General features: G+C 40.8%; 2 protein-coding genes across 10 annotated transcripts in view; both read right to left on the reverse strand.

The window, feature by feature from the left end:
• LOC112227965 (phosphatidate phosphatase LPIN2) overlaps positions 1–1687 on the reverse strand; it is a 43756-nt gene extending 42069 nt beyond the window's left edge. The window contains exon 1 of the mRNA XM_024393011.2: positions 1542–1687. The gene's annotated coding sequence lies outside the window, so the exon portion shown is untranslated. The remainder of the gene's footprint in view (positions 1–1541) is intronic.
• Positions 1688–3256: 1569 nt separating this feature from the next.
• myom1b (myomesin 1b) overlaps positions 3257–14205 on the reverse strand; it is a 34089-nt gene continuing 23140 nt past the window's right edge. For 6 of the 9 annotated variants that reach the window (XM_042308933.1, XM_042308937.1, XM_042308936.1 and 3 more), the window contains 14 exons: positions 13895–14039; positions 13400–13459; positions 13191–13258; positions 12881–12994; positions 11311–11398; positions 11186–11224; positions 10838–10943; positions 10463–10626; positions 10289–10325; positions 8201–8223; positions 8005–8060; positions 7477–7692; positions 4588–4738; positions 3257–3993 (listed from right to left, as the gene is read on the reverse strand). In XM_042308933.1, coding sequence (XP_042164867.1) covers positions 3728–3993; positions 4588–4738; positions 7477–7692; positions 8005–8060; positions 8201–8223; positions 10289–10325; positions 10463–10626; positions 10838–10943; positions 11186–11224; positions 11311–11398; positions 12881–12994; positions 13191–13258; positions 13400–13459; positions 13895–14039 — 1533 coding nt within the window. In that variant the 3' untranslated portion in view covers positions 3257–3727. Of the gene's footprint in view, positions 3994–4587; positions 4739–6375; positions 7693–8004; positions 8061–8200; positions 8224–10288; positions 10326–10462; positions 10627–10837; positions 10944–11185; positions 11225–11310; positions 11399–12880; positions 12995–13190; positions 13259–13399; positions 13460–13894; positions 14040–14205 lie in introns of those variants that run through there. The other 3 variants (XM_042308939.1, XM_042308938.1, XM_042308941.1) reach the window with 1 other exon arrangement.

Genomic DNA, 14205 nt, shown 5'->3' on the forward strand with positions numbered 1-14205 from the left:
CACTAAGATGGTTAGAGAGCACCTTGGCTAGCAGTAATCTTATTTACAAGATTACAGTGTATATCTGGCTTTTCTTGACATTTATGTACTGCTCCACATCTAAGTGCCTAGCAATGTGCTTTGCAAAGATTGTGTGTTCAGTTCAGGAGCCAATTCTGTGGCAAAACATGCCATGAGCTGGGATTAAGTCATTTTAAAGTCAACATGTGCACAACATCAAATAGTGGGTCACCAGTGGTGTAAAGTACTTAAGTAAAAAATACTTTCAAGTACTACTTAAGTAGTTTTGGGGGGTATCTGTACTTTACTATTTATATTTTTGACAACTTTTGCTTTTACTTCACTTACATTCCTAAAGAAAATAATGTACTTTTTACTCCACACATTTTCTCTGACACCCAAATGTACTTTTACATTTTGACAGGAAAATGGTCCAATTCACACACTTATCAAGAGAACATCCTTGGTCATCCCTACTGCCTCTGATCTGGACACAAATGCATTAAGGCAGCACCCCGCACCTCTCTGATTCAGAGTGGTTGGGTTAAACGCGGAAGACACATTTCAGTTGAAGGCATTCAGTTGTACAACTGATTAGGTATCCCTCTTCCCTTCCCTTCCCTTTGTTTGTAAATTATGTCTGAGCCCCTGTCTATCCGTCAATACAAATTAAAATTTTCATTGTGCTGTATAATTAGCTTAATATAAGGAATTTTAAATGGTTTATACCTTTACATTTAATACTTAAGTAGATTACACTTTTACTAAAGTAGTATTTTACTGGGTGACTTTCACTTTTACTTGTGTAATTTGATGTTAAGGTATCTTTACTTTTACTCAAGTATGACAATTTAGTACTTTGTCCACCACTGTGGGTCACCAACAAAAAAGTAAACAATAGACTATAGACCAAATGTACCCCATAACATGACTTTTGGTTGCAAGTAGCCTAGATGTTAGAGCGCGTATTCTTCAATTCAAGGGTTAAGTTACATTTCAATGGGTTTGTCTTCAATGCCAAATTGTCATTCAAGACAAACATTTCTTAAGTTTTGTATGTCTACTAAGCTTTATGAGTAAGACTGTGTGATATTGTAGCTGTGACTATAAACATTTACTGAAAGTATGCTATAATCCATTGCCACCCTAGCCACTCTTGGCATCCATAACGTCAGACAAACTAGAGGCAATCCTAACCCAAAGAGCGTTATGTGTATAAATATATGTATGTATATTTAATCCCCCTACAATTTAGAGCTTGATGAGCGAAGCTGCTCATCATAAGTCTTTTTTTTAAACGTTATTTATACTAACTAGAGCTAGCGTCGTACAATAACAGTTTATTGTACGTCTGCTACGTTAGGTAAGGCTAAACCCGACAACGTTACTGTGTCGCCTAAGCTAACGTTACATGTAGCTAGCCCAGTCAAAACGTGAGATTCGCACTGAAGGCTCAATGAAAAACCTACTGTTTCAACCTACTGTTTCGCAGAGAACTGCATTTTATCGACGAGAGTAGCCTAGTACTTGAAATTACATACCGTTTGCAGACGGTCATTTGGCAGCCGGTGTCAGTTATTTCTCACGGTGGCAGTTCACCTCCACTCGAGCCTCGACGTAGTTGGCTCGTCTCGCGGCGCTGTGATCTAACCATCTGACCACGCAAACGGTGCTTTCACGTGATACAATGTAACACTTTCCATCTACTGGCATTTTACCCGTACAACGTTTCAATTTGAGAAATTACACACAGACGCGTTTTTACAATGTAACCTTGTATTATTTTTAATTGTTATCACACCGTATTGTGCAGGCCTACAGGCTACCAAACATAACATGACTCATTATTTTCAATGCAGAGAAATGCGCTATTTCCAACAATTATACCAGTGAAGAGAAGTGGCCCATGCAATCTCCTCGATAATCGTGTATGAATTACAAGCGTTCATTCGTCAAGTGATATGAATTTAAATGTTAAAAAATAAAATTAGGAACATTTTATTTGGTGGTCCAATTCTCTGTTCCATTTGGATGTTGCCTCCAAGATAATTGGGTGAACTGAGTGACATGTTCTAATATTTGACCTTGCTGTGATTTTACTCTGCTCTGGTTAACTTCAGGTATTCACGTTTCGTTTGTCCTTCACTTCCTCTCTTGCGTATACACCCATATCATTCCTTTGGTGTCTTTGATTTATATAAGGGCTGTGCATGAGAAACTAATGTTTGTTCAGAAGTCGGTCAGTTGTGTATCCCTCAATACACATACTCCTGTTTTACATATATCATTCCCAATCTCAGGTGTCTTAAAGTGGCCTATTACTGCATTATAATCAATCTTGAAGGCAAAAAAAAAATGCAAGCAATAACACCACCAAAGGTTAAAGATTTGAAGACTATGGAAATTATGCCTTTTTTGTGGGCCTTCATTTGAGCTACAACTTAATAGCGCAGCCTACATGTTTGAATTATACATTGTAATAAAAAATTGCATCCCTCACTCTGTATTCTAATCGTCCCTGCTCTTAAAGGCCCAATGCAGCCGTTTTTATATCAATATCAAATCATTTCTGGGGACAATTAAGTACTTAACTGTAAAACATTTCCATTTAGCAAAGAAACTATACTGAACAAAAATATAAACTCAACATTAAACAATTTCAACAATTTTAGTGATTTACAGTTCATATTTAATTTAAATTAATGAATTAGGCCCTAATCTATGGATTTCACATGACTGGGCAGGGGAGCCAGGCCCACCCACTGGGGAGCCAGGCCTAGCCACAGGGGAGCCAGGCCCACCCACTGGGGAGCCAGGCCTAGCCAACGAAAACAGTTTTTTCCCCACAAAAGGGCTTTATTACAGACAGAAATACTCCTCAGTTTCATCAGCTGTCCAAATTCTCTAAAACGACATTGGAGGTTTCTTATGGTAGACAAATTAACATTCAATTCTCTGTCAACAGCTCTGGTGGACATTCCTGCAGTCAGCATGTCAATTGATTGCTCTCTCAAAACTTGAAACATCTGTGGCATTTTAGAGTGGCCTGTTATTGTCCCCTGTTTAATCAGCTTCTTGATATGCCACACCTGTCAAGTGGATGGATTATTGTGGCCAAGGAGAAAGGCTCACTAACAGGGATGTAAACAAATTTGTGCACAACATTTGATAGAAATATGATTTTTGTGCATATGTAAAATTACTGGGATCTTTTTTTCAGCTCATGAAACATGGGACTAACACTCTACATGTTGCGTTTATATATTTCTCAGTATATTTCTCAAGCAAGAATTTCACTAGGACTGCTTGGGGGTGGTCTGAGGGGGAGGGGAAAACTGAAAACTAGCTGTTATTGGCAGGGAGATTTGGAATTCTCTTTGTTACTGCTCTATTAAATTTACCGCATGTGGATGTCACAATGGAAAGCCGAAATGCCTGCTCATTCAAAGCTGCTGATTAGAAAGTCCTGTGTAGATTGTGTTTTCTAACAGAAACTATCAGGAAATTACACAGATCCAGTTTTTTGAGTGTTAGTTTCATTCGTGGACATTTTGACAGCACTGGGCCTTTAAAGAAAAGGATGAGTGAATTACAATGTTTGTGAGGAAAACAGTTATTCCAGTGTTGTTTCAGTGATGCTGAAAGACACACATCAGTCATGCAAGACGTGTAAACCACATCAAACTCCAAAATAACTATTTCACTTATGTAACCAGCTTTCTGATCATCACTCATCTTGATCGTTTTTGCCCTTGTTAATCTGTGGTTTCTCTGCCGGTTTCTCAGATGTGGGGACATCATCTGGCTTCGCCTCATCTGCTGTAGTTGTGGGCTGCTGCAGGGTCTCCTGCTTGCCGACCCTGCTTGCAACAGCAGGGGCAGCCTTTTTCTTGTCTGTGGTTTTTGGCAAAGCATCAGTTTTGTCCTCCATCTTCTTTTCTTCTTTCTTCTTCCCCTCCTTTTCCTCTGGTGGCTTCTGGAGGATTACGGAATCTAACGCATGGACACACACACACGCACACACACACACACACACACACAAACACACACACACACACACACACACACACACACACACACACACACACACACAGGTGAAGAAATTCACAAAACTTCTTCCAGAGGAAGGACATTACTTATGTTTAACCACTTACTCAATCACAAGACTGCCCTTCCCATCACCAAAAAGTCAATCCAAAACAACTTCCCTAGTTTTGGTGGTGAAGAAATCAACCTAACTAGATTTTTTCCCCTAACCTCAAACATGACTTGTTGTGATAGTGCTTACACCTTTGACTCAAACCGGAGAAACATGATAATGCTATCCACTCCTTCTGAAGGTGAATAACTGACACATTGAAGTGAGATAACCCCCAGTCTCTTGTGACAGACTGTTATGCCAGATCTGGGTTGTGGGATTAGATAATTACTCTGTACACTGTTTTTACTTGGTAGTAAGTTTCTTTCTTTCATTGAGAAGTGTGGCCTAATTAAAGGTACAGACGAATATTTGTATTTGTTCACATTAAAATATTTTTGCGCTAAGTATTTTCTTGCACACATTATTGTGGACAGCTGTCCCCTCACCCTTTCTCTTCTGCATTTTCTTCCCAGTGACTGACTTCCTCCTCTCTGTTGGGGTGGTAGGTCTGCTTTTACACCCAATGATCACGTTCCCATCAGCATCAGTCAAATAGGAGGTCACTCCCAAGTCCCCTTTGCCTTCTGTTACAACCAACTGGCAAATGGAAAAGGTTTTAGGGTTTACCCGCACGCTCACACAGGCGCACACACACATACTTTGCACACAGAATTTCCCTAGCTACTTTTAAAACTAGTCCTGTGAATAAAAAGTTTCATTTCATCAAGCCATCTTAAAAAAAATGGTCTTTACTTCAAAGGAATTGTTGACATTTGAGATTACTTACCAGACTGCAAAGCTTTCCTAATGTGATTTATAGGCCAACAAATTAAACGTCACTAAAACGTCTTCTGAGAAGAGGGCTGCAAAAAACATGTCAACAACACATTTTGTTCCAGGATCACATGGTATTATTGCTGGTGTAATAAGCTATTGATCATGTTTACTTGTGCACAGACAATTTTTTTGTATTAATGCTTTGCGGTTTAGTGTGTCTGGAAACAGAGAGCAGCATGTTTTACCACATGGAATAGCCTCCCGCAAAAAAATAATAATACAAGACTTGAGATACTGTAGGTGATTGGAACCTGGGCCTGTATTCATAAAGCATCTCAGATCAGTTTAGCCTCTTAGACTATAATGAATATGAATGATTGGGAACTGATACTCATACACTCTATGAATACAGGCCCTGATATTGTTTCAGACCACTGGCTAACCCAATTCCTGGTCTCTCCACATGTTTGAGTTATGTGACAGGCTACTCTCATTATATTCTGGTGGCTTAACCCATTGTTTGTTTTAATGTCATTGCGATCACATTGCCTGGGTCTAATGTCCATCTTTTCCAGTCAGCAAATCTAAAAATGGTGTCCCAGACTGGCACACATGCTAAATATATGACTAAGACTTTTCCCATTCAGCACCAATAACAAGCTCACGTGTGTGTGAGTTGCTGATAAGATGTTCCTTTCCTTTATCACGAGGGCTTGGTGCACTGTTACGTCACATCATTGACCGTATGTAGCAGTAGATTATTTCTGCTTCCCAAATGGGACCCTGTTCCCTATTTATTGCACTACTTTTGACCAGGGCCCAAAGAGCACTGGTTAAAAATAGTGAACTATATAGGAAATAGGCTGCTATTTGGGACGCAGATAATTTAATGTCCTACTAGTGGTGAATCCTTGATGAGAAAACATCTAATGAACAAAAACATGGTGGATGTCCGAGGGTGATTTGTGCTTACAAACACACAGTACAGAGAAATGTGATGGGAGGAAGGATGCTCAGTGGAAGTGTGTGTGGACAGAGTGCAGTTGGTTTAGTGTATTGAGAGACCCCGCATATGGTACAAAGCAGCAGGGTTGTCAAGCTCAAATCCCCAAGAGCCACAGACCCAGGTCTAAATCAACCACTTATTAAAAGGTAACGCAAAAAAAAATCAGCAGGTGTGTGCGTCGTCAAGGAGTTGATTTTGACTCCCTTGTGTAAGGGGAGAGGTGCTTGTGTATGTTCAGACTGAGGGATTGCGTGGCACGTTGGTGATAGATGCCTTTATGGTCTTTCGGAGACAAGATGACCATCAGACAATATCAGACAAGTGACCAGGAGAGAATGGTGAACAGGCGACTGAAGCAGGGAGGGAAGAGTGGAGGAAGAGAATGGAGAATGAAGAGTGGGGTACTGTACAGAGGGAACAATACACAGTGAGACAACAGAGGAGGAGGTGGTGAGGGAATACATGCTCCATTTTATTAGTCCTTCTCATGAGACATGGGAAAGAGGAAGTGATGTCATAATCATTACTGAGAGACAGAGGAAGTGATGTCATAATCATTACATAGTGGCAGAGGAAGTGATGTCATAATCATTACTGAGAGACAGAGGAAGTGATGTCATCATTACATAGTGGCAGAGGAAGTGATGTCATAATCAGTACTGAGTGACAGAGGAAGGGATGTCATAATCATTACTGAGTGACAGATGAAGGGGCGTCATAATCACTGCATAGTGACAAAGTAAGTGACGTCATAATCACTACTAAGTGATAGGGGAAGTGATGTCATAAATCAGAGAAAGGGATGCCATAATCACAACATAGCGGCAGAAGGAGTGATGTAATAACACTACTGAGTGGCATATGTGGTGACATCATATTCAGTAAACAATGATTGTGAATGAAAAAACACAGGATCTGTTAAAATTCCACATTACAGAAAAAAATCTTCCTTTCTCCGTGGCATGGCACATACAGTAATAACCTTTGAGTAAGCTAACAAGGTTTTCAGCATCACAGTCCTTTTTAGACAATACTAGATGGCTAACCTTTTACTTTTAAGTCTGTTGCAGTAAATTCATTTGAATTAAACACAAACATTTGTCTTTACATGCCTTTTTAGTGTGTCAATACTTAGTAAAATATAGCAACATATTGTAATACATGGGGGAATTTTATAAATGTATAACTATACTCATCGTAGTGTCAAAATAAAGGATGATTGGAACTAAAGTATTGTGTTTATGTTTTTTGTAATTCTATAAGATAAAATGCTGAAACAGTTCTTCTCAGATTTTTCTCTAAACCTTTGGGCATTTCATGCTCAGAGTAAAACGATACACCTTTTCAAACTAGAGTTAAATATTGTATAGACCACCATAAAAACCATCTCAAACCAATGCTCAGGACTCTGTATCCCTTCCATCTTTTTTCTTTGTCTTTTTCTATGTATTTTTATACATAATATTTATGCAAAGATTGAGGTCTCCCTTATTTCTTGCCGGCCTTCTTTCTTTCTCCCTTATTTCTTGCTGTCGGGGCTGAAGACACTTACAGTGAAGTCGGCGCTCTCTGTGCCGTACTTGTTCTTCACCAGGATGCTGTACTTGCCCGAGTCTGCCGTGTTCACCGTGGTGATGGTGAAGCTGGCGTACTTGCCTGCCTCGAGCTTCATAACGTAGTGGCCATCAGACACAATCTCCCTCTCGTTCTTCAGCCAGACGACCTCAGGCAGGGGTTCGCCCGAAATGTTACAGGTCAGGTTCAGGGCCTGATGGAGAGAGACAAGATCACACATAATAAGGTGTGTCCGAAATGGCACCCTATACTTGGCACCCTATTCCCTACATAGCATACTACTTTTGACCAGAGCCCTTCCTTATATAGTGTATGACTTTTGACCATAGCTCTGATTAAAAGTAGTGCACTAAATAGGGAATACTAGGGATACCATTTCAGATGCAGCAGTAGTAGTGTCATACCCAATCAAGTCTGCAATACCTGAGTCCCAGGCCAGTATGGGACAATGGACATACAGTACATATACAAACAGACAGATACAGATCCATCCAGACATGGTTACCTTTAACTCCTGTATGGTGACGACATCAGGCAGGCCTCCTGCCACACGAGCACGATCTGTAACAAAGAGCACCAAATTAGACCACTGACCTCAGATCAGTTTAAAAATATCAGTACCCACTACAATACTGAGAGCAGCCCTCTCATTCCCATCTAATAACGTGTGTGTGTGTGTGTGTGTGTGTGTGTGTACTTACTTCTCTCTGCAATAGCGGCCGCTCTGAAAAATGGAAGAGACAGAACAGAATGGAAGAACAAAGATAAGAAACACATCCAGAGAATGTGTTTGGACTGGAGCCAGGAAGTGTGTCTACGTAAAGGCTTCATCTGTCTGCCCACTTCCCTATGCCCTTACTCAAAGCCTGTCAAAGCCTGTCAGAGACTGCTATATGAACATACATGCACAGAGAGAGTGGCTTGGCAGACAGAGAGGAACACCAAAGATAGAAATCACATGAAAGGAAGGATTGATGCAGATTACCCAGCAAACCAAAACTGGTTCTGTGAATGTTCCCAGAACATTTCCTTTAGTTGTGGGAATGGTGTTAGAACATTACCCCCAAAAGTTCTAGGGGGGGGGGGCAAATGTGAGAATGTGCATAGATGTTGCAAGAATTCTCACACACACCTTTATGTATTCTTTAAAAGGTTTCTGAAATATCCTATTTAGGTTTTACCCAGCATTCTCTTTGGCACTTCAGCAAGTCTTTATTCATATAAAAAATATATAATTTATTGAATTTTCCATGTGGTCTATATGACATTTCATGACATTTCTACCTTTAGATTTTGTGGCATTGAGAAAGTCACCAGACATTATTCCCCAAAGGTCTTAATGATGAAATGCCCATGCATGTTAAATTGTAAATGTGAACATGATTTAATGCGCATCACTTCAGATTATTTTTTATTAAACCTTTATTTAACTAGGCAAGTCAGTTAAAAGAAAACAATCTTATTTACAACGACGGCCTAATTGGGCCAATTGTGCGCCGCCCTATGGGACTCCCAATCACGGTGGGTTGTGATACAGCCTGGATTAGATTAGGCTGACGTTTTTGAATTGCACTGTACCCAATGATTTATGAAAACGTACTTATCCTCACTGTGGTTTTACCGACATGTTTAATGCGTTTTATGTACACACATTGTTATATTTGGTAACACTTGCTTATTTTACAACCCCATTCGATGCATTGAACAGATGTGGATAGGGCAATGTCTACATAAGGGTGAAAATTATAAACACTCACAAAAGCTCTGACAAAGGCCTTGAGGCCGCTACGTAAAAGCTTAATGAAGAGCAGTGATACTAGCAAGAGCCGTGTGCGGGTTTCTTGTTTTATCTCATGTGGTCTATATTAAAAAGGCACTTCATTTAATATAAAAGGCTTTAAAATTCAATACTAATGCACAATTTCTGCTTAAAATATCAAAAGGCACTCTTTTTTGGTGGAATGGCCCTATTAACATGAGCAGAACATTCCAGTTCTCTCAGAACCACTTGTATTAAATCCAGACATAATTGCTGACGTTTGTGAAGGGAACGTTATCGTAACAATCATGCTATCACATCACACTATAACTTTATGGAAGTCTCGTGGGAACGTTCCCTGAATGTTATTTAGGATGTTTAGGAATGTTTCTGTGAGGTTTTTTCAGAACCTATTCAATTGAGTCCAGACATAATTGCCAAAGTATGTTCAGGGAATGTTTTTGGAACCCATGGCTTGTCACAGAATAGCCTTATGAGACCGTTGTAGAGATATTCTCTGCTTGTTATTATGGGTGTTCTAAATAACATATCCATCAACATTAGCAGATCGTTCCTGTAATGTTTGCTAAGAACCACTTCTATTGCGCCCTCATTGTGTTGCGGCGGTATGTTTCTAAGAACATTACTGGAACGTTGTGTTATTACATTGTGTTATCACACACACCCAATGAGAACGTTATGTGGTAGTTTTTACACATGCTATGCACAACATTTTAGTGACTGTAAGGAGAGCAGTACAAGGATATTTCACGTCAAACATTTCCTTCAAAAAAATATTTGGTGATCAAAAACATTCTTTGAATGTTTGTGGGACGTTTTCACCCCAATGTTAGCTCAAACCCTAACTAGAACTTCATGGGAATGTTAGCTCATGTCCTGGGAATGTTCCGGGTTTGCTGGATACTTAATGGCATGCCGCATCCACAACATGTAGAAGAGCTGGCTAATACAATGGGGGGAAAAAGGGTGTAAAGGGTGTATGAATGTCTACTAATACGAGCTAACTTACTTGAGCCTCTGGAATTCTGCATATGCGTCATCAAATGCTGCAAGAAAAGAGGAGGTGAGTATACCTATCAAAATATTGGTGAAGGAACAGGAGCCGCTTAATTCCATGTAGATGTCAAAATGAGTGCACTATATAGGAAATAGGGTGCCATTTGGAACTCAGCCGTAGCCTCACCCTGGCCAGACAGCTCTACAGTCCTCTTCAGACCGCCCTTTCCATCATGGAACTCGATGGCGTATTTGCCCTTGTCTTTCTCTGTGGGCTCTGTGATCTGTAGCCACAGCTGCTCTCCCACCACACCACTCTTAATGCGGTCTGTGAAGGCTATCGCTGAATCCCTATCAGAGAGAAAAACAGCTGACTGACACACACACACATATAGGCTGCATCTCACAGGCGACACACACCTGACAGTTGAATGTACGTGCAAACACGCACGCACGAACACACACACTCAGGCACGCACACACGTGCGCACAAACATTCACACACACACACACACGCAAACATTCACACACACACACAGTCACACGTAAGGAGACTACACACTTGTGGTGCCAGGTGACCTGGAGCGCCTCGTTGTAGTAACTGACAAAGGAGTAGAGTCTGATGCCCTCGTCTGTGCTCTGGATCTTCAGTGCAGTGGAGGAGTTGGCTAGGGAATGTTACAGAGATGTTATACAGTCTTACATTACAGAGATGTTCCACAGTGCAACGTCACAGAGATGTTCCACAGTGCAACGTTACAAAGGCGTTATAAAGTGCAGCATTACAGAGGCGTTACAGAGTGCAACGTTACACAGAGCAACTTTACAGAGGAAGACTTTATGGATGTTTTGAACACAAGTTCAACTTTAGTTCATGGGTTTACCACTGCAGTAAGACACATGTACTCACCAATATTACTGAACACTTCATTCATCAAGTCCCTGAAACCTGGAGGACAGAAATGTAAATATGATGAGGCCTTGTTGACGCTTTACTGCACACACAATGAGGTATGGCTTTGAGGGGTTAGTCACCTTGTTCTGTCAGATTCAACGTGGATGTGTCCTGCCCTCTGTCATCCTTCAGAACAATCTCATAGACACCGGCATCCTTCTTTGAGATCTATAAGAGAAGGCTAGGTTTGAGATACACATCATTATGTAAATGGTGAAAATTCAACTGTCAAGCGAAAAGGCAAGCTTTTCTCCCCTGCTATGGGTGCTGCAGGACACACATTTATTTGACACAAAAGCAAAAAAGCATTCTCAAAACAGCAAAACCAAGAAGATGATCACTTAAGATGACAAAAAGATCACGCTGATCCAAACTTTTAGCATTCTCCAGATAAGGTCCTCGAGGGAATTGTCTAGGTCTGTCGCTACAGCTGCAGGAGGAGCATCACGCTGTAATAGGACACATGTGACATGTTTACATACTGCACCGCTAAGGCACGATGCGTGTCACACGTCCACACACTGTGCCACTTTTGATGACACGCACGTTGGACTACACACGGAGATGAGTGGTGTGTTTGGCTGAAGACTAGGTAGACAGATGTAGGGTGGAAAACAGGTGATTTACAAAAGGACATGTTATACTGTAAAAGACATAAAACCGATTTTATAAAACGCATTAAAAGGGGTAGACTCGGCGTAATGATGTTGCCGCGAGCAGCACCGCAGATATTGAGATGAGCGAGATGCAAGGCCTCACTCTCACACAGTCACACTCAATATCTGCGCATGTGCACGGGTTCACTTCACTCTGTTTACAGTGTGGTAGCCCAGGCACCAAAACAGCAGAGAAGTTGAGCCTCGCGCTTCACAGCTCTTAGTTGTTAAGGAAATTGACCCACTGTGCCGTTTCCTTTCTGCATCTACGTCAGTCTACCTTTAATACAGAGAACAATGGTCGAGACATGGTGTGTTAGAGGTCAAATGTTGAATCGTGTCGAAATATGCTGTAATTTAGTAAGAAATAATAAATGGTGGGGGGTTAGAAATTAAGAGGTTTCATACAAATTTAAGTAAGGATCGGTTAGATGCTGTAACTGGAAAAGACAGAGAAATTGTGATTGATATAATTAAGAAAGCGATATTAAGACAGTCATTTACGATCAGAGTAAGAACAAAAAAAACTTTTCACATGGTCGCAACCCCTTCAAGACCGACTTCTGCTCAACTTTCTCCACCATCTTGGAAGCCAGAAGATAGCATCCATGTTGTGTGAGGAACCCATATATTTAGGATATATGAACATATAGACAGAGATGTGCAATGATGACAGTCATACACAGTTGCAAACAAACAGCACATTGACTGTATAATGATGTGTAGAACATATTACAAAAACATTCAGTACATACAGTATGTTCATACATGTGCAGCATACTGAAAACAGTATATTATATTTTACAACCTATATGTAGTCTACTGTATAGAAGAGCCATTCATATAGCCTAGAGTAATGTGCAAAACAATATTCTTAACCCTCTAAAGACAGGTTTTGTGCAGTATGGTCTTATACTACTGCATAAGAGGCTTGTGGTACTGTATATATTTCTAATGTATGATGTGCATGAATTAACTGCAGAATCCCTCTCACCTGAGCAATCTCCAGTTTGAGCACTCCCTCGGTGAAGGTGAGTTTCTCATCTCCCTTGACCTCGCGCCCATCCTTGTACCACAATGCAACAGTCTCTTTCTTTATGTTCCCAACCTGCAGAGGGTGACAGCGACAGATGGATAGAAATAGAGATAGACAGAGATATGATGATCAGGTCCACTTCTTTACTGCACACTGGTAAGTAACAAGTCATCTGGAGAGGTGTGTGAGCTGACCTAAGAAGAATTTTCCTAATACTAACATCCATTATCCAAGAGTTCCCTCTAACCCTGTGCCTCGGCATTCTCACCTTGCATTTCAGGATAACACAACATTCTGGGGTCACTTCATAACTCAGATACTCCACAAAGTGAGGACCTACGAAAAACAAGACAGTGGGATTATTTCAATGATCAATTATGTTTGCTATGATTTCTGACATTGTTCTATAAATCGAATATCTCATCGCATCACTACTCCACTCATGACATATTTTCTTCATTGAAAAAGATCCCATACCTTGCTTTCTGTGCCATTCTTTGCGCATGAACGCAGACTCCTTCTGCAGCCCCTTGAACACTGGAAAAACACATCACTCCTGATTAGGTAACAAAACTGTCACGTACAAATCACATTCATCTTTCATGTAATATAGTCACTATGATGTGTCTTGTACATTGACGTGGATATTATTTAAATCAGATACGTGTGTTATTAATGTGTGCACAATAGTTTATGGTTTATAGTAAGCTTTCACTGCCCTCTAGTGAAATATGTTCAGATCTAACTTCTGAGCCATAGTGGGGCTGTTTTTTTCTTTACAACAGAGGAGAGATAGCCTGGTCCCAGATCTGTTTGTGCTCTTTCCTACTCCACTGCTGTCCTCGTCGTGCCATGACAAAGACTGACAACGAGCTGGAATGATAGCTTAAACTGACCGGCGCTCGGGCAGGAGGAGAGAGTGACGGAAGATGATAGGAGGAAGGAGAGAATGAGAGGCTGGGTTTATCCTACCATCTCCAATCAGCACCAGGCTGGACTGGTTGGTTGCTTTTCCGTCCTGCAGCTGGAAGGTGAAGGTTCCCTCGTCCTCTGGGAGCAGAGACTCCATGATCATCTCAATCACACCTGTGTCCTTGTTGAAGTTCATCTTGTATTTCTGGGAAGCAGGTCATGGGGGGAAAAAGCCTTTTTAGTCTGGTCTCGGAAACATTCTCACCAACAGAAATGACAGATGTTGTACATATGTAGGGAGCATAGGGTGGCAAATTGCAGGTAACTTTCCCCAAATTCCCAGGTTCTGCAGAAATGCCAGTTGGAGAATT

This window comes from Oncorhynchus tshawytscha, linkage group LG29 (assembly GCF_018296145.1).
Source record: "Oncorhynchus tshawytscha isolate Ot180627B linkage group LG29, Otsh_v2.0, whole genome shotgun sequence".
Taxonomy (NCBI): domain Eukaryota; kingdom Metazoa; phylum Chordata; class Actinopteri; order Salmoniformes; family Salmonidae; genus Oncorhynchus; species Oncorhynchus tshawytscha.